Source organism: Micromesistius poutassou, assembly GCF_964030765.1.
Source record: "Micromesistius poutassou genome assembly, chromosome: 11".
Lineage (NCBI taxonomy): Eukaryota > Metazoa > Chordata > Actinopteri > Gadiformes > Gadidae > Micromesistius > Micromesistius poutassou.
This window is the reverse complement of record NC_140281.1, coordinates 779816-800585: the sequence shown is the minus strand read 5'-3', so window position 1 is coordinate 800585 and position 20770 is coordinate 779816. Positions and strand designations below refer to the sequence as shown.

General features: G+C 49.7%; 2 protein-coding genes across 4 annotated transcripts; both read right to left on the bottom strand.

The window, feature by feature from the left end:
- Window positions 1-567: 567 nt before the first annotated feature.
- Window positions 568-7588, bottom strand: LOC311355837 (kelch domain-containing protein 1-like; the record flags this gene model as incomplete). The annotated part of the gene is made up of 13 exons (XM_084475661.1): window positions 568-769; window positions 1455-1534; window positions 1796-1880; window positions 3055-3130; window positions 3564-3694; window positions 3820-3878; window positions 4171-4245; window positions 4802-4900; window positions 5428-5518; window positions 5656-5768; window positions 5991-6108; window positions 6505-6575; window positions 7493-7588. 13 exons carry the CDS (start codon window positions 7586-7588, stop codon window positions 568-570), a joined length of 1296 nt encoding a protein of 431 aa, XP_084331787.1.
- Window positions 7589-8452: 864 nt separating this feature from the next.
- On the bottom strand, window positions 8453-20378 carry plekhm1 (pleckstrin homology domain containing, family M (with RUN domain) member 1). Of its 3 annotated transcripts, none has more exons than XM_084475493.1 (12): window positions 20248-20378; window positions 19328-19417; window positions 18339-18580; window positions 17077-17733; window positions 14972-15596; window positions 14498-14651; window positions 12652-13719; window positions 12284-12429; window positions 11954-12147; window positions 11279-11342; window positions 10908-11065; window positions 8453-10200 (listed from the first exon to the last, which is right to left on the bottom strand). In XM_084475493.1, the coding sequence occupies exons 2-12, from the start codon at window positions 19379-19381 to the stop codon at window positions 10092-10094; spliced, it is 3471 nt and encodes a 1156-aa protein (XP_084331619.1). In that variant the 5' UTR covers window positions 19382-19417; window positions 20248-20378; the 3' UTR covers window positions 8453-10091. The 3 variants fall into 3 exon arrangements, with proteins under 3 accessions (XP_084331619.1, XP_084331620.1, XP_084331621.1); XM_084475494.1 differs by having other exon boundaries at window positions 20216-20331; XM_084475495.1 differs by lacking the exon at window positions 20248-20378 and adding an exon at window positions 20034-20054.
- Between the last annotated feature and the right edge of the window lie 392 nt (window positions 20379-20770).

The window sequence follows — 20770 nt, the reverse complement described above, 5'->3', positions numbered from 1 at the left end:
ACACACACCCCCCAAGTCAAACATAGTTTCACAGAAAAAAAGGCCCATTTATTGCCAAGCAAAAATCATAACCAATCTTAACATTTCTTCAAGTCGTTTTTGTAGCTATAATGAAGCCATAATCTTGGTACCACCTCTTGAACAGCCTAAAGTACACCTGCCCCCCGTTAAGAATCAGATTTAGCAGGTGGAGCAGTGTTTCATCTAATGTGACTTTAGATGCACTACACTCCAATTATGTTTTATCAGTACTTCTTTGACACTGTACACAAACCAAATTAGTTTTGTTTCAAGATCCCTTTAATTCATGATTGAGTACATAACCATTAGTCCGTATCCATGACCACCACTAAAGCAACGCAGACAGAAATGGCTTTAAAAAAAATGTTTATTAAATCATTTAAAATATAAAGACCATTATTAACTGTACAATCACGAACATTAAAATATTTTTTCGAACATTTAAATCACATATACACAAATTCAAATTACAAAAAAAACAACAAAGACTACTAGAATTAAAAAAAAAAAAAGATTCCCTCATTTCAGGCAGGCTTCGTAAAGTCCTCAAGCGGTGGCCCCTAGCTGTGGCCACATGTTGGCCCCTGGGTGCCTTGTTGTGGCCCCTGGGTGCCTTGTTGTGGCCCCCGGCTGCTGGCTGGAGAAGAAGGCTAGTCTTTTACAGATCTCCTTGTGCGTTCGGCGGGGCAGCCATGACAGCTGCTGTGTTAAGAGGGTTTGGTTCCTCGCTACGGCGTCCTCGCTCAGTCTACAAGGGGATGGAAAACAAATGATTTTCCTTCCATGTTGCCACAGGCGATGGCCGCTGCATTTTAACCACAAGCGTGACCATGCATATGAAATCGATAATCCCTGACAGACAAGTATAAATACTAGGGCTGGGCAAAGATTAAAAGTTTTAATCGTGATTAATCGCATAGTATTGGTGAGTTAACTCGCAATTAATCACACTTTTTAAATTCTATTTTAAATCCACTCCAATTTAAGTTTAATGAGATTGCCAAATGGAATGACACATTATCATTCATACCAAATGTACTTAATAAGCAAAAACTAGACCAAGTGACCTTGAGGGAGTGGTTGAATGTGAAACAGGCAGTTAATTAGTACAACTGTAAACCAACAGTTACTACAAGTGTAGTTAATTTCAAATAAGTAGCACTACAGATTTGGGAATTGTAAACAGGCAGTCACTTACTGCAAGTGTAATTGAATGTAAAGTAAGTGGAACAAAAAAATTCTGACATGAATGTTGACATTCTGTGGGCAAAACCTTTAAAAATCAAAATGTAAAAAAATAAATAAAAATAAACAATGCGTTAATGCGTCAATTTGTATTAATCTCGTTGAAATATAATTTAACGCATAAATACGTTTAAAATGGTCGGAGTGTTAGTGGGTGGGGGGGGGGGGGGAGGTCAGTGTGTGCCTACCTGCTCAGGGAGGATGGCTGATTCTGGAAGACAAACACGTCCTGGCAGTGTTGTTGCCGTGCAGACCGCAGAACCGCCACCTGACACAAACAAGCGTTCAATTACACTGTCGGTCAAACCCGACCGATGGCATTCGGACCCAAGGTTCACACGTTCCGTATTCATTTTGTAGTTTTTACATTCAAATTCGTACTTTCTGCCATCACACCGTACCGACAGAAACCTAAAAACCTGTTTAGGTCAAAGTAGGGCAATGTGTTTTGTGGAAATGAATTGATTGAAAAAGAACACAGCTGTATCTGTGGAGTAGATGAGAACCAGGGGTTCTGATGACGACGTACAGAATCCATCTGGAAGCAGAAGTCGCTACTTCCTCCGAACACGACCACCTGGCCGCCCTCGCCGCGACACGCAGAGTGCCACACCCTGGGGAGGACGGGGCCACAGACACGAGTCATGTCAGCTGATTGGTTTGATTGGTTTTCCTGCATGAGCTTGTGGGGAAATGAGTTAACCCTAACCAATACTGCCACCAAAATAATAGGTCTGCCCACCCCCAATGTACAAGAACTAAACAGCACAGCCATCACACGCGTCACTCGTGCAATAATTAACAATTATTCGCCGAAGGCGAAGTGAATAGTGGGGAATGAGGTGAGGTGGAGCCTGAGGTGAATAATTGTTTTAATATATATTAGGGATGTGAATAACTAAAATTTTTCATGGTCGAATAATCAGTGGGTGGTATGAACGAATAATCGATTATTCGATGTGTGCCGACATTCACAAAGGCAGCCATGGATCATCGGCAAGAAATCACTTAATATCTTAAACGCAAAAAAACAAACTTTAACAGTGATCAGTGTTTGTGTTGTAATAGTGCTACAGAACCAACATTAGTTCCGTCCGTTAATTCTTGTTTATTTGAATGGGAAAAAAATGTTAACGGTCCAAATGTAAAAAATTTACTTTGACCCTCAGGAACGAATAATCGAATAATCAAATATTCTGACCCATCCCTAGTATATATACACTACACGTGAACACTCCAAAAATAAACAAGATAACACTTTTTAGCGTGACGACCGTCACACGTGCTCAAACAATATCACAAGTTTGAGATCTCAATCTCGGGACATTGCGCAACATCCCGAGATAGTGAACCAATCAAATTGCGGCATCTTAGGAGGTTCACGTGTAGCGTGTACCAGGACATCACTCAGCCACTCCACCGCTACTTCCTGTACCTCCTGCCCTCTGGTCGGAGGTACAGAAGCATAAGATGCAACAAAGCGCATTTCAGCAGGAGCCCAATCCCCTCAGCCGTCCCGTTACTCAACAAACCAAAACCCCCACAGACAATGCATGCATCCCCCTGTACCCCAGCCCCAATGTACGTCTGTTGTCATCATCCATGTCAAATGCAAAAGTGTCGTTTATGTACGTTCTTCATGTGGCTATGACGAAGAAACGAGATGAGAAATAACGCAAGGAAACTGTGAAAAAATTTTTTCCCTAAGGGGACAACAAATAAACTAACTAACTAACTAACTAGTTCACCCATGACCGGTGTTTTCCCGGTGTGGTCCCCCTCGGTTACCTGGGCTTGTCGTGGTGAGGATGATCCACTCTCTCCAGCCACTCCTTTGTCAGCGTGTCGAACTGCCAGGCGTCACCTGAGGAAAAAACACACAAGTTCATGGCTCGCTGTACGTTATTCTCCTTATTTCACAGCATTTTCTAAAGAAATTTATAATTTGGCCACACCCAAATTTTTATTGATTTAAAAATGATTTAATTGCGGCAACAACAAAAAAAGTCTGACACATTCTTCTGTTGCAAAAAAAAAAAATAGTACGTAGAAACGGTCTGCTGTTCAGAATGAACAGACCATAGAATGCCGTAATTGACCAATCAGAATAGAGTATTTAAAAAGTTTGGTGATATCACATTTAACTATTATGGCACCCACTGCACTCCTGCCCATCCCTGGAAGGAGGGATCCCCCACTCTGCAGACGGCCCGGTGTGTGTGTGAGTGCGACCACACAAATCAAATCGAATCGACATAGAATCTCGCTTGGAAAACATTTAAAGCCACCAGACTTACTGCGGCCTCGGGACGGGTCGACGCCCACCTCGTTGGCCCCGTAGCCTCCGTACAGGAGGAGGGTGTGGTCGGACGTCGGCGTGAGCGTGTGCATGGAGCGACCGATGGGCAGGCGCGCTGAGCAGAGGTCACTGGGTGGAGCGAGACACAGACAGAGCGTCAGCTTTCAGCGGTCCCCACCCATGAAGCTGACGTGATTGGTCAGTGAGAGACAAGGGGGGGGGGGGGGGGGGTGGGGGAGGGGGGCGGGAGTTACTAGCATGTCCACGTCCAGGTGTCCAGGTCCAGACAGTACATGTCGATATCCTTAGAGTCCTGTCAATCAAACACACCTTCGTCAGTAAAGTCAAGACACATTCCGACACATCAGCAGTGGTGTGGACTCATTTAGTTGGAATGCACCCCCCCCCGCCCCCCGAATACCCTAGGGTGGCTGTAACACTTTTGTGCGTAGGGCGGTGGAGGTTCGGATTTTTGATCAAACCCCATCGACGGCCAGATTCAGTGGAGGGGGGTCAATCTGGGGAGGGGGGGCATGTGTGACCCGAGGCCCCCCCCCCATCGATAACCCCGTAATAACCCATCTCCCCTCCAACCAATGACTCACCAGCCCTCCACACACAAAGCCTCTGTTCCCCAGGACAGCACTGGCGTGGCAGCCCCTGGGGGAGGGGGCTGGACCCTGGGGGAGGAAACAAGGACCGAGGACAGAGGTCAAAGGTTAATGCAGTGTTGCTCAACCTGTGGGTCAGGATTAGCCTGGCTATTGCCAGACCCAAGCTCAAATCGTAGATTGCACGTTGGTCTGGGGAGGCTGCTGTCGTTTTCTTCAGTGATCAACGGGCGTTGAGTTAAATTGACTCTGTGCGCAATTGGCTGCTTGCCGTCGCTTCCCTGTCGTCATTGTGTTAAACCAGCCAATAGTGTGCCGGGGGGGGGGGGGGGGGGGGAAAGCCAGCTTGGTGATTGGCTCCCGCAAAAACGTTATCGAAACTAGAAAGAAATGTATTGCTCTTCTTCTCCAGACCCTTCTGCAGGGCGAACTCAAAATCGCCGGCAGAACGGGCGGGGGGCTAACCCAGTCTAGGTCAGGATGACCAACTCCTTCGCTGTTGACAGGGATAATTTGCATGAATTGTGCAAAAAGGGGGGTGGGGGAGGCAGAGGCATCTCACGCTCAAGTACCGTGTGGCATTTGAGGAGACGGCAGACTGCACCGGGGCGTGTACGAGGCATACCTGCGTCTCTGGCATGCTCCAGCTGTTTGTTTGCGTGTCAAAGACGTTCACTTCGTTGTTCCAGCCCCAACACCGGAAATGTGTTGTCCCGGTCGCCGACTGAGGGCAAAACAGTTACCCCGGTTGCCAAGCAACCCATAGAAAATATTGTGATTTCATGAACCACTTTTAAAAAAAGGCATGCATATCTTTGTGTACATGTTCTATGCACATTTATATCGCCTGGCATGTGCGTTTTATGTAGCTGACTTTCATGCAATATATTTTCCATTAAAAAGGTCCCATGACGCGCCACCAGGTGTGAGTGTGATTAGCCGTCACAAGCCGTTTTGGAAATCTGCCCCTTATGACATCACAGGTGGGCGTGTCCACCTAGATGTGCGACGGATAGATGAGCTAACGTTTGCTACAGTCCTCCGGGTAGGCAGCTGGTAGACTGATCTATCCATTTTCCAAAACGGCTCGTGACGGCTAATCACACTCACACCTGGTGGCGTGTCACGGGACCTTTAACTTGCACATGATGGCTCATCCAACAGCCACCCATCCAACGGCCTCAACTGGCAGAATCCAGGGCGGTTCCACCGTTGCCCTGCCGAAGAGGCGGCGGAGGTGTGTTTGTTTACCCAGGACGTTTCCTCCACGACGAAGCTCTGTGCCGACGCGCTCCTCACCTCCTGGATGGTCTTGCAGCCGTAGCCCCCGAAGTAAATCAGCCTGTCGCCATGGAAACAACCCTTTATTATGGGATGCAAAGAAACCGCACACACACACACACACACATATACGCGCACTGGCAGAGTCACGAGCGAGAGGTTTAGGTCCCCTAAACTTCCATAACGCGACGTTCAGACCTGTCTTTGTGGACCCAGCAGGAATGTTTGTTGCGTGGCGAAGGCGTTGTTCCTTTGGTGTCCGTTTTCCTCCTCCAGGTATAGCATTCCTCCGTCAAATCCACACTGAAAAACTACACACAACACAACACCACAGAAAATGGTAACCGCAACCCTAAAGGGACCCACACAAACAAACACTAGGTGCGACAAACAACACATTCCCGGTTCAACCGTCTCCATTCACCCAGCGCTCGGACCATCCATCACACGTTGGGTCAGGGTCTGATGTCAAGCCTACGGCCCGGGGATAATGGCCACTGGCCAGGCGAGGTCATCGGGTTGCAGAGCCTCACCTGGTTGGTGTAGCCCACGGGGTCGCAGCCGGCGAAGACGTACAGCGAGCCTTTGAGGAAAGTACCGCACGGCCCGGACAACTCTGGGGGGGCGTCGCCCCCGATCGCCCTGCACACCCTGAGCGAGAGAGAGAGAGCGAGAGCGACAAATGTATACAGATAACATTTCCTATTCGACTTCCTTGGTACTTTGTCATTTATTTTTCTCTCCACTTCACTTCATAGCATGTTATATCTGTATATTTTCATTGTAAATCAGTAGTTCTTCTCATAGTCATAGTGCTCGTTTCCCATGTCAATACAGCCCTTTTACCGTACAGCCAAATGGAAAGGCACTCCACTAAGCCTGTATATGTATTAATCCCTATACAATGCATGGCAGTGAGCATGCAGGGACTCACCCCACTAACCTACCCATATACCTACAAACACCCCAGCCTCTACCCTGACCACCAAGTGTTAACACTTGGCAGTCTGAGCTTGTAGGGCGAACGTTGAATTATGATCACCTCACCACTCTCCGCTGTCCAGATCACACTCCCAGATCTCCTCAGAAGGCAGGATCAAGTCTGCCCCTGCCGCCATCTGACAACGCGAGGAGCCAACAGGAGTATTAAACATATTTAACCGACCCATTTCTGTATACTTGTTTCAATGCCATGTTTTGCGATCAGATCTGCTCACCTGATCAAAAAAGTAAACACAAGCCTGATAATACACTAGAATACACAGCTGAACAAACACCTGTGGTGGGTCTCAACATAACATTATGCATCATTATATTTGGTCACCGAACGGAGCTTCTGCCATGCAGCTCTCCCAATTAAGTAGCTACTCCGATTTTTATTTATAGGCTACATAGCATAGGACTATGCTTTGATCTCAGCCAGGGCTGGACTGGCCACTTACCCGGAGGGCCAAAGACGCAACCATCTTTACTTCTCACTTTTTACTAGACGCTTTTGATCTAATTGAACTATGCATATATTTGCATTTTTTTGTCTGACGGCCCCGACCCAATAACAGGTCAAACCGGCTGGTGGTTAAGATCATGTGTGTTTTTGAGTTTACCGCGGCCGTACACAGACATAGCTGAGCGCGTCCAGCGGCCGCACAGTACACTGGCCCCAACTAGTTTCCCGATCGGCCCACAGTAATGTTGGACACGAGTGTGGGCCCCGGAGCTGTAATAGTCATACTACCGCCGCCGCCGCCCCTATCTGTCACGGTTTCTCTTTTTTATTTTTCCCAGTCGAGACCTGTTCTCAGCAACACTTGTAATACAATCCATCTCCTTTTTTCATAGAATAATCTACTAAACATCTAAATGTAAGAGTTGAAGAATCTTGATAAGATAACTGTTTATGTCAGAGGCAGTCATAACTCTGACATAAACAAAGCATCACTAAACAGCTGGGGAGTATGTTTAGCTGCACCCTTCCTAAGACTTTACCGGTTCAGGGTCGCATATCTTCCCCACAAAGCAAGATATCCATGATTACCTGGTAGCCTCCCCACACGTAGAGGATGTTGGCGTCTATGAACGCCGTGTGGTTGCTCCTCTCCAGGCGGCTCTCGGACTCGTACAGCCGTTCCATCGTGGAGGTACCGCTCAGTGAGCTGGAGCTGGTCCCAGCCTGCTGTCTCTGGACGGGCTGGAGTGGAACTGGTCCCCGCCTGCTGTCCCTGGACGGGCTGGAGTCTGGAGGTCCTGGTCCCAGCCTGCTGTCTGTAGGCGGGCTGGAGTTTGGAACAGCTGCGGAGCTCAGGAGATGTTTACTGTGTTTGTACGAGAGTCGCAGTAGCCTGCTGACCCGGTTGCCGTCCACGGGGCAAGAACGTGAACAAGCGTGTTGGACGGGATTAGAGGAATTACATTCTTCTTCTCCTCCTCCTACTTAAAATTCAGTTCAGTTTAGTGACGATGGGCGCTCTCGCTTCATACCTGTCATTATAAAGACTCACACAGGTGACATCTGCGCCACCACCGCCTATCACCGTGTTATCCCGCACGACGTCATTATTGACAACGCGGTGTGATTGGATGTAGAGTTCAGATGTCGTCACGTGGCCCATGCAATTGACGCGCAGGTGTGATGGAGGCGCGTGCCGTGAATGGGTGGAGAAATAGTTATTGTATGACGTATGACTTCGACACTGCGGCGTTTACATTTTCCATCGTGCATATTGAGGTATTTCCATGAGATTAAAAGGACACAAAAACGTAAACAAACGTCGACATATATTTTGTATATATACAATTCTAGTTCCCATTCACAATTTCAACACTAGGTGGCGACATTTATATTAAACCGCGAAATTATCACAAATTTTCACTATTATTTGTCAACTAATTTGTTTGCGGCCTTTGAGAAAAAACATCCAGGAACTATGTTAAAAGCGAACAGCATTTTGTACCTACTGTACAATCAATTCATAAACACAAAGTACAAACACCGAAATCCAACCTCCCAACGTTTTATTTGACTTGAGAACCATTTACAAGTAAGCAACAATATAAATGGGATGAGATTGATTAAAAAAAAAAAATTAACATCCTGAGCCTAGTTGTTTTGGCAGAGTTAAGATTCAAGCCCCACGGTTATACCAGGTTCTCTCCGCATGCCTACGGGATGATGCTGGTCAAACAACACCTCGCTACGCTTTAATGTTTGTGTAATGTATGACGCTTTAATGTCATACAGAGGTTAAACATTAGATTTTCTGCATTTTATTATCATAGATGGCATGAATGAAAGCCGTGTGCAAGGGACCCCCAGCGTCCCTTTAAGAAGACTTTAACAGTACTATTAACAGTCATGCAGCAGTACAAAATAGCTACCAGTCGTTCTGCCAGACCTAGTTTTGAGTTTCAAATCTTTTTTAAAATCACAAAATCCTTGTTATATTCTGTTTGAATCCATATACATTCAACACATGATGTTCAGAATACTTTCATTAAGACCACATGGAGATGATTTAAGAGATTATAAACAGAAAAGACAGAACGATGACCTCCGTTCACACCACACAAATGCCGTCTGGTGTGTGTGTGGTGTGAACGGGAGCGATGGTCCAGATAATAAGGAAGGCACAATGTCACTCAGAAGAATGTCACCAGTCTGAGCTCCAGGACCACACCTCTGTGTTCATGAGCCAGAACTGGAATTGTCTTTCAAACTTAAGAGCAACAATGGTGATGAGGAAACGTTGGGTTAGCATTTCAAAATGTCCTTGGCACCGACCTTGCGTTCTCCACGGGCTCTCTGGTGGTTAGAAGCTATGGAAGAGTGCGGGAGCGGTCTAGTACCCTGGACCACCGCAAACAGCACCAAGCCCCACTGAGACGTAGCCCAAAGGTTGATAAAGCTGGCCCCCCCCGGTGTGGCATTACCCATGGGGTGGTGAAGCTGTCCCACAGCCTCGCATGGCTACATTGTGGTGTGGCTTATGCATAGGGTAGCCGCAGTGTGGTATGGCTTAAACAAAGCACTGCATAGCTACAGTGTAGCATAGCCTGGCTACAGCAAAGTGTAGCTAAGGTGTGGCATGGCTTCAACATAGCACAATGTAGCTACAGTGTAGCATAGCCTGGCTACAGCAAAGTGTAGTTAAGGTGTAGTATGGCTTCAACATACTGTAGCACAATGTAGCTACAGTGTAGCATAGCCTGGCTGCAGCAAAGTGTAGCTAAGGTGTGGCATGGCTTCAACATAGCACAATGTAGCTACAGTGTGCTACGGCAGTGTGCTATGTGTGCTATAGCATAGTTACAGTGCGGTACCGCTTAAACGTTGCCTAGCTAGTGTGTAGTGGTGTGGTGATGGCGAAGAGAGCTCTTCACGTGCACCGCCTGACTTCCGAATTGCTTCCAGTCTTCAGAATTGCACTTGAGGTTTCCCACGTAAGAAATAAATAATTGATCTGAATCATCATTCTGCTTCGCTCTACTCCGTCGGAACCGGGTTGGGGGGGCGTTCCAGGCTCGGCCGTCTGTCTCTGGTTGGGTCTGCCCAGGTCAGGTACAGGCCTGGTTCAGCCCCGACCCTGGACGCCGTGTGGGTCCAGGTGAGGGGTGGGGGGGGGGGGGGGGGGGGGGGGTCAGTCCTGGAGGTCTCTCTCCAGGTACTTCCTGAAGCGGAGGCAGCGAGGGCAGGAGGAGGAGCCCAGTTTACAGGTGGCGTGGAACACAGCCTTGCACTCGCCACACCTGGAACACGGGTTACGTCACCGTCACTGTCACAACATGACATCACTATCACAACATTATTACTGTCAAAACAAGACATCACGACATGACATCGCTATCACAACATCAATACTATCACACCGTGATATCACTATCACAACATTAATACTATCACGCCATGATAACACATGATCACTAACAGAACATGACATCACTATCCCACCGTGACATCACTATCCCACCGTGACATCACCATCACACCATGACATCACTATCACAACATTAATACTATCCCACCGTGACATCACTGTCCCACCTTGACATCACCATCACACCGTGACATCACCATCCAACTGTGACATCACTATCACAACATTAATACTATCCCACCGTGACATCACCATCACACCATGACATCACTATCCCACCGTGACATCACTATCACAACATTAATACTATCCCACCGTGACATCACCATCACACCATGACATCACTATCCCACCGTGACATCACTATCACAACATTAATACTATCCCACCGTGACATCACTATCACAACATTAATACTATCCCACTGTGACATCACTATCACAACATTAATACTATCCCACCGTGACATCACTATCACAACATTAATACTATCCCACCGTGACATCACTATCACACCCTGACAGTAACTCTGTTAACATGAGAAGAAGATTGACATTTGGGGCTGTACGGTCGTCTAACCTGCTGGTGCTGTCCAGCTGGAAGGGGAAGATGATGTCATCGGCGTGGCAGATCTGGCAGATGAAGCCTCGCTGGGAGCAGAGGTCACACTGGTGCACGTGCTCCGAGCACACCTGGACCAGCGACGACAGGTAGGCCGCGTACTGGCCCTCGGCTATCTACACACACACACAACACACAACACACACACAACACACAACACACACACACACACAGACACAGACACAAGATGGTGTCCGGATGAGGTGGCAGAGATGGGTGAGGGGTGACATCATCCACAAATACACCAGATCATCAAAGGCAGGCAGATCTATCAGGTGAGGCCAGTAGAGGACAGGTGAGGACAGGTGAGGACAGGTGAGTCGTGGTACCTGGCGGAGGTCCCTCACACTGTAGAGCTGACTGGACTCCAGCAGGTAACTGCGTGCCTCCATCCTGAACGCCAGACCATAAATACACAGAAGCATACAGAGAAACCCATTTAAAACGATGACAGGTCCACCTCGTTAACCTCGTTATCGCCTTTAATATTATAGGACAACCATGTCTTCCATTCATTTCTGCCCTTAGTTACGAGAAATAAGCTGAATGCATGTTTAGGTGGTGTATTGTTTTTCTTTTAAAGGTGTCATGACAATGACATCAGAGCTACGGGGCCAGGTGAGTGATGTCATGGCTACGTGGCCAGGTTAGTGATGTCATGGCTACGTGGCCAGGTAAGTGACGTCATGGCTACGTGGCCAGGTAAGTGATGTCATTGCTACCTGGCCAGGTGAGCGATGTCATGGGTACCTGGCCAGGTGTGTGATGTCATGGGTACCTGGCCAAGTGTGTGACGTCATGGCTACGTGGCCAGGTTAGTGACGTCATTGCTACCTGGCCAGGTGAGTGACGTCATTGCTACCTGGCCAGGTGAGTGATGTCATTGCTACCTGGCCAGGTGAGTGATGTCATGGGTACCTGGCCAGGTGTGTGATGTCATGGGTACCTGGCCAGGTGTGTGATTGTCACGGGTACCTGGCCGAGTGTGTGATTGTCATGGGTACCTGGCCAGGAGGGTCTTGCGGGCTCCGCTGCGGCAGGCCGACAGGTAGTCTCCCAGCGAACACAGCGCCAGCCTCAGCTGGTGCACCTGGGCCATGGGCCGGGCGTGGCCCAGCAGCCCCGGGTTCAGCTGCTCCAGGTTGAGGAGCGGTTCGTCTTCCACCTGGCCCAGGAGCTTGAGGACCCGCCGGCACACCTGCAACGTACACAGGTCAACTTTAGAGGTGGACAAAGCAACACGTGCACACATCAAGAAAGACACAGGAGACCACACACACACACACACACACACCCCCCCCCCCCCCCCACCCCCTCAGCCCTGGCCGCCTCACCTGTCTGGGAGTGAGGTCCCAGTTGTGGACCATGCGAGAGGGGATGATGCTCAGGTCACCGTGGTGACAGGACTCACAATAGTACCGGCCGGAGAAGTCGCACAGCCGCGCTTTAGCCAGCGACAGACCGATCTGCCTGGGACAACCTGCACATAGACACACACACACACACACACACACACACACACACACACACACACACACACACACACACACACACACACACACACACACACACACACACACACACACACACACACACACACACACACACACAGAAATAAACACATTCAAATACACACACAGAAAAAAGACACTTAAAGACACTTAAAAATCACAAAAACAAACACGCTGATTGGCCCACTCACCTGCACAGGTGAAGCCCTGAGTGTCCAGGCCGGTGTGTGCGGGCACGCTGAACATCTGCTCCAGCATCGCCCCGTCCTCCTTCAGCGCATGCTGGACCAGCCGCCGCACGTTGCCCCCCAACCCCGTCCCCGTCGCCTCCCCCGCCTCCTCCCCGCTCTCCAGGTAGGAGTCCAGCGCGCCGCGGATCAGCACCCTCCAGGACTGGGCCTCCTCGGGGGTCTGGGCCCGCAGCCGCAGCATCTGACCGGCGCTCGTCAGCAGCTTGAAGAACTCGGGCCCCCCCAGCGACACGTCCGGCACCACGTCCCGGATCCCCTCCACCGGCAGGCTGAGCCGGACCCGCCCCTTCTGGCCCTCCCCCTGCACCCCGAAGCCCAGCAGGCGCTCCAGCGACAGGGAGAACACCAGCGGCTCCCAGACGCTCCCGCGGGCCCCGGGGCCCCTGGAGGAGGAGGAGGAGGAGGAGGAGTAGGAGTACAGCACCGCCTCCTTGATGGCGTCGGGCTCGGGGTCGTCGCCCCCCCGCCTCCAGTCCAGCTCCTCCGTGGGAGGAGGACCGGCGGCGGCGGCGGGCCCGCCCCTGGTGTCTGCGGCCGCCTTCTCCCCGCCCGATAAGGAGGGAGGGGGACGCAGGGGGCTGGCGGGGGAGGAGGAGGAGGAGGACGACGAGGAGCCGGCGGGGTGGTGGGCGTTCTCCTCTTTGTCCTTGTCGTCCGCGAACTGGAGCTCCTCCCACTGGTCGTCGTGGCGACTGGCGGGCTGGCACTTCTTGGCGGCCTCCACGATGCGGTCCACCCAGTCCTCGGCCTCGCCGCGGTCCGCCGCCCGCAGGTACAGCCGCTTCCGGGGGAAGGAGAGCTGGAAGCGGCCGTCCGTGGGGGACGAGTGGCGCGCCTCCTCGCAGCGCAGCAGGGAGCAGTTCTCGGCGCAGGTGCGCTCGTCGTTGTCCAGGTAGAGGCGGAACTCGAAGGGCGACAGCTCGCAGTAGTAGTCCTTCCAGATGCCCATCCCCCCGCGCCGCTCCAGGTGGCCCAGCTTCAGCAGCCCGCGGAACGGGTTGGACAGCCCTGGTGCATCATGGGAGATGGGTTTAGGAGCGATGCTGAAAGACGTGCAACTAACGGTTCGGGAAAGTGAGAAATGTGAGGAACCCGTGTCCAACTACCCGTAACCCATTTCCTACTAACCCTCACCATGTCAAACTAACCCTAACCACCTCCGACTAAAGGTGGATTTATACTACTCCGTAAAGTGCTGTACGTAGACACGGCGAGCCCTCTGCGTCGACGGAGAGCCTGTCGGAGACCCGAAAATATATTGGATGTGCACGTAGAGCTACGGAGAAGCTCTACGTGCACATCCAATATATTTTAACTATCCGTCGGGGCAACGGAGACGGACGGAGACGGCAAGGGCTGTGATTGGTCCTCTAACAAAATCATTTCCGGAATCCCTTTCCCCGGTTTGACTTTGCACCTTATTTACTTTGCACATTAAGGACTAATAAAGCACCAAATAAGATTTGAAAAGCTTTGGAAGATTCATTTCAACACTATTTACATGGTTACTAGTCAGCATAATAAGATCGATCGGGCGGCGAATTGCATCGCGTATCCGACATCCCGACGGAGGACTGCGAATGCTCGACGGGTCTCCGTAGTTAGTTACGGAGTCGGATTACGGATTACGGATACGGAGTAGTATACTTTGGGCTTAACCCTAACCAACAAACTCTAACCTAACCATCTCAAACTAACCAACCAACAAACTCTAACCTAACCATGCCCATTAGGGATGGGATGGGGGTAATAAATCATGTCCTAACGGTTCTAGGAGATGGATTACCGGCCTGCCTGCGGTGGACCACGCTGGCGGGGGGTTCCCCGGTGGGCGGAGCCTCATTGGCTGGCGGTCCCGAAGCGCGGTCCTCCTCCGTGTCCGACTCCTCCCCCAGGTGGGGCTTGTAGATGTCGTCGTCTGAGATCCAGGAGCGGGAATGCTGCGAGGGGATTGATTAAAACACGCTGATCTGGTTAGACAGCAGTCTTCTGACCACTGACCACTGAGTTCACTGGCGGTTCATGATGTCACCAAAGAGCGTTAGTTATCAAATCAAACTTATTTATCTCGTGGTTTTCATGTCTAGACGGCAATGAAAGAGGGAACACAACAACAAGAAGTAAGTTAGTTATTCGCAGTAATTAATCTGAATCACAGGGACGCATTTAAGAGGAACAACTAAACCCAGAAAATACGGTGATCACATCACGTGTCATGACGTGACGGTTGTTGGAACCGTGTCGGACCAGAGGAACGTACCGACAAAGAGTCTGATGACTGCCTCCTGCTGAGGATGCTAGCCGAGCGGGGGCGGAGACCTTTGTCCGTCAGCAGCTTTGGGTTCTCCTCCCCATAGGCCTCTCCCTTCTGTTCCTTCTGCATCGTCACGGAACCCCCTGTCGAATCGTCCGCGTCCGACCCCACCGGCCTGCTCACGGTGATGGGCACCGCCGCAGGGATGCGTGGAGCTGGGAGCGGTTCGGCTCCAGCTGTGAGGGAGGAGTCCAAGTCGTGGACCTCCTGGATCGGATGATCTGGGGTCGGCGGGGTCTGGTTGCGGTCTGTCGGTCTGTCCTTGTTCTGTTCTGAAGGGGGGTTCTGGATGGGAAGGTTCTGAGTGGAGTTATTGAGGAGCTTCTGGATCTCCTGGGTTGTTTGGGTCTGGTGGTGCTTGTGGTCCTTGTGGTTCTCCTGGGTTGGGTGGTCTCCGTGGCCCTGGGAGGAGGGGCCAGGGCTCCTGGTCTCGCCGTCGGACTCACTGGAACCCCCCCCCGAGGTGCTGGTCCCGGAGCAGTGGTCCCGGCCGGCGCTGGACACAAAGGAGTCCTCCCTGGTGGAGTCCTGGCTGTCCGGACCGCCGCCCTCCCGGAGGTCCAACACGACACTGCGCGCGCGCACGCACACGCACACACACACACACACACACACGCACACGCATACGCACACGCACACGCACACACACACGGAGTAATGATTTACAATATTTATTATTGTAACTCATTGGAATTTTTTTTTTTTTTTTATAATTTTTTTAATTTACTGTATAAAGTTTCTTCCTAAAGTGGTAATAATACTCTCGATGATCCTACTAGTGATCTAGACTAGAGATAATATAATACTCTTGGTGGCTAATTGAAACCCTCCTAGTGCGTTAATAGGCTCTGATGTCTGACTAGTTGTACTAATAGGCAGTGTAGTCCTACAAGTGATACTAGCAGACTATTGAGACCTACTAGTGGTTACAAATTTCCCCACTGTGGGACTAATAAAGGATTATCTTATGATTATCTTGTAATAGACAAGTGTAATCCTACCAGTGATATTAATAGGCTATGGAGACCTACTAGTGATGGTAACAGACAGTGTAGACCTACTAGTGGTTGTAATAGACAGTGTAGACCTACTAGTGATGGTAATAGACAGTGTAGTCCTACTAGTGATGGTAATAGACAGTATAGTCCTACTAGTGATAGTAATAGACAGTGTAGTCCTACTAGTGATGGTAATAGACAGTGTAGTCCTACTAGTGATAGTAATAGACAGTGTAGTCCTACTAGTGATGGTAATAGACAGTGTAGTCCTACTAGTGATGGTAATAGACAGTGTAGTCCTACTAGTGATGGTGATAGACAGTGTAGGTCTACTAGTGGTTGTAATAGACAGTGTAGTCCTACTAGTGATGGTAATAGACAGTGTAGTCCTACTAGTGATGGTAATAGACAGTGTAGTCCTACTAGTGATGGTGATAGACAGTGTAGGTCTACTAGTGGTTGTAATAGACATTGTAGGCCTACTAGTGATGGTAATAGACAGTGTAGTCCTACTAGTGATGGTGATAGACAGTGTAGGTCTACTAGTGGTTGTAATAGACAGTATAGTCCTACTAGTGATGGTAATAGACAGTGTAGTCCTACTAGTGATGGTGATAGACAGTGTAGGTCTACTAGTGGTTGTAATAGACATTGTAGGCCTACTAGTGATGGTAATAGACAGTATAGTCCTACTAGTGATGGTAGTAGACAGTGTAGTCCTACTAGTGATGGTAATAGACAGTATAGTCCTACTAGTGATAGTAATAGACAGTGTAGGTCTACTAGTGGTTGTAATAGACAGTATAGTCCTACTAGTGATGGTAATAGACAGTGTAGTCCTACTAGTGATGGTAATAGACAGTGTAGTCCTACTAGTGATGGTGATAGACAGTGTAGGTCTACTAGTGGTTGTAATAGACATTGTAGGCCTACTAGTGATGGTAATAGACAGTGTAGTCCTACTAGTGATGGTGATAGACAGTGTAGGTCTACTAGTGGTTGTAATAGACATTGTAGGCCTACTAGTGATGGTGATAGGCTATGGAGACCTACTCTCTGGGGGTCCTCCGGCTGTAGGTCAGGTCCAGGTCGAGCTCCTGTCCCTGGAGGAGGCTGTCAGAGCTGATGCTGGAGGACAGCTGGGAGGACGACCCACACGTCTCCAGGCTGATCGTAGAGGAGTGTAGGGTGGGCTGCTTCAACCCGGGACCCCCCTGGTCCCCTGGAGGAGGTCCCTGGTCCCCTTGAGGTCCCTGGTCTCTTACAGATACCTCCTGGATCCCTTTCTGAGGCTCCCCTACCTCAGACGAACCCGAGGACTGAGACGCCGTATCCCATGATTCCTTGCTCCTGGGCGTGGCGGGGTGGGGCCTGTGGTTGAGGAGGAGGGCGTCGGCCTGGGAGGCGGGGCAGAGGCCAGCCAGGGCGAGGGGCGTGGTCGTCCACTGGTTGAGGACGGCCGACTTGTACGAGAGGCTGAAGGAGAGGGAGGCGAGGCCCTGGATGTAGCTGAGCAGCACCTCCCGGTCCTCCGGGTGCAGCAGCAGGGCGCTGGGCTGGTAGAAGGCCGGAAGCTCTGAGCCCTCCCGGAACAACGAGGCCAGGTAGCACTCCAGCAGGCCGTGGTTCAGCGCCAGGCGGAGCCACGCCCGGCCACGGCCCACCTCGGTGCCCACGAAGCTCAGCTTCTCCAGCTCTGTGATGACATCCCTGGGGGAAGGCATGTGAAGACCCCGTTACGCTACGTTTAAATACATGTAAATGGTAAATGGTCCTAATTTACATTTCTGATTCTGATTATGTAGCACTTTTATGCAAAGCGCTTTATAGTGTTGACTGACATTCACCCATTCATGCACACATTCACGGTGGAGTCAACCACGCAGGGCAACAGCCGGCTCGTCAGGACGGCCGTCTTGCTCTCTGAGCTGCCACGACACTCAGCTAGGAGGAGCCGGGGATCGAACCAGCAACCTTGCGGTTACCAGCCAACCCGCTCTACCTCCTGAGCTAATGCCGCCACACATGTATTTTCCTTTATCCAAGGAACCTTTCTTTGGAAACGTAGGATGCCTAAAAGTAGACTGTGGATGCCGGAGATTGAACCCAGTACCTTTCGCCTGGCAGCCAAACACTCCAACTACTAGAATATGCTGCCCCTAACGAGGTTAGGTCAGGTTAAAGGTGCGGTCAAGTTAGAGTTAAGTTAGAGTTTAGGAGGGGTTACGGTAGTTTAGGTCAGGGTTAAATTAGAGGTTAAGGGGGGTTACTGCAGATTAGGTTAAATTAGAGGTCAGGATAGAGGTCCAACTCACCAATGAGTGACGGTCTTCAGGAGGTTCCAGAAGGAGGGTTGGGGGAGGGGCCTGTGGTCCTTGCGTCCCCGCCCCCCCGCCTCACAGCGGACATACTTGTTCTTGAGGCGGTGGATGAAGACGGCCTCCAGTGCGCAGCACAGCAGGTTAGCATCGCTGTCCTCGCTGGTCACCACCGTGTCCGACGCCACGTAGCGCTTCTGCAGCGCCTTGAGGGACAGGGCTAGCTTCTCCTTGATCAGCTGTACAGCAGAGACACCCGTCACATTAGCACACAGCAACTATAGCATATAGCACAGGCATACTAGCAGCATACAGCCATACCAACTAATGCTACATTAGCATAGGGCAACTAGCAACTAGCGCTGCCAACTACCATTACACTAGCATACGGCAACTGGCAACAATGGCATATATCACTAGCATACTACTAGCATACAGTGCTACCAACTATCACTACACTAGCATACAGCAGTAGCAGACAGCACTAGCATGACACACGCACAACCCAGCCATGTAGCATCGGCCGCTAGCCCATCTCCGGTCATACGCGGTGACCCTCAAAGCCTGGGTCTCGTTCTCTTCCTCATATATGTCATCCATCTGGGCCATATCATCTGTCGCCACAATACCTCCTTTCACAACTGATGATACAGAGGTATTTCTCAAATCCACCCCCAACCGACCTGCTGCCTCCACCCGCCCAAATGCCTGCCTCGATGAGAACATTACCTGGGATGACAGACAGCTTGCTCTGACTAAACAACAGCAAAACAGAAATCCTCCTGGTCGACACTCCTTCATCAAACCCACTGAGCCACTGCCTCCCTCGCTGGCATCGCTGGCTTCTCTATCACCCCGTCATCTGTTGTTACAAACCTCCACTGTCCTTAGACAAAGACACGGAGTGTGACAGTGTGTTGTCCGACTAGTGTCACAAGTCTGTGTGTGGTTAAGCTGTGGTTCAGCCTGAAGAGTTGTGTGTTTACCTGTCTGATGTCCTGGCCTTCTGCGGGCAGGTCTGGAGTCTGTGTGGCCAGCATGGCACCTCATGAGAGATACCAGTCCCCCGCAGCCCACTGGAAGATATGAAGAACTCACTTGATGAAGAGCGTCTTTTTGGGACACGTCGGCCAGCGAAATATTTGATTTAATATTAGAGCACGATCATGGGAAAGTACAGGCAGCAAAGTTACCAAGGATACATTCAGTGAGACAATGGGTGAACAAGATTCTTATAGGGAAACGTTTGCACAGATGGTAATCATCTAAAATAACCGGACTTATCTGTCTTATCTGAGTATGTCGTATGTGCAAAACATGTTTTTTCCGTTCGCTACTAAACATTATACACACACACACACACACACACACACACACACACACACACACACACACACACACACACAGTGTGTGTGTGTACTCTGTGTAATGCAGTCATGTGAGGGAAATGTTGCTGCTTTAACGACATTTTCAAGGGAAGTACAGAAGACAGAACATGTACTTCCTCAACCCAGTAGTACAGGATCAAATGCACGTCACATGACACTTCCTGCAGTAATGCTAAAGATACACATTTATAAATACGCCACGACAAACCACTTGATCACCAAACGTCAAACACAAGATGAACCGTATATGAACCAATAAGCCAACCATAACTAACCGTTAGTCCGCTAACACCAACAAGCTCACCTGTACCGTTTAGTCTGACAGTAGCAGAGACTGGGTTAACCTCGGTGTTTAGACAGAGGACAAGAGGAAACCTCTTAAAGCTGTATCCAAGTCACCCAAACTCGTTTCTTTTACCTTCGTTTCAATGTCTCTCGTCATGATTGTTTACGTTAACTTGCTAGTTAGCAGTGATAACTACTCACCATGCGAGCTACATAACTTTGTCATTACACACCTCAAACAGCGACACGGCTTCTGTCAGGGTTAACGGATAACCCGATTCGCTATCTGGAACACGGTATTCATTGATCCGAATTAAAAGTCAAATGCAGGAGTTTGTGTTCCTCGACAGGCGAGCCGATTGACATAAGGGAGGAGCGGTGCATCATGGTAGTTTGAGTGAAAGGTGTGCCAACCCAACCCGGACCACAAAGAGGTGCATCCTGGGACTTGTAGTGAAAGGTACCAATTCAACGCCAAACCAGTATAATCCAGTTTAAATATATATATATATATATTTATATATATATATATATATATATATATATATATATATATATATATATATATATATATATATATATATATATATATATATATACATATACTTATTACACGGCTCTTTTTGTCAAGGAGAGTGGATTTTTTTCCACGTCTTTCGTATCACTCCGCAAGTAGTCCGGTAATTTATCAACCCCAGCGGATTCGGTTGCTAAGCGACGTCAACGTCTTTGGCGGACTATTTCTCTGCTGATCAA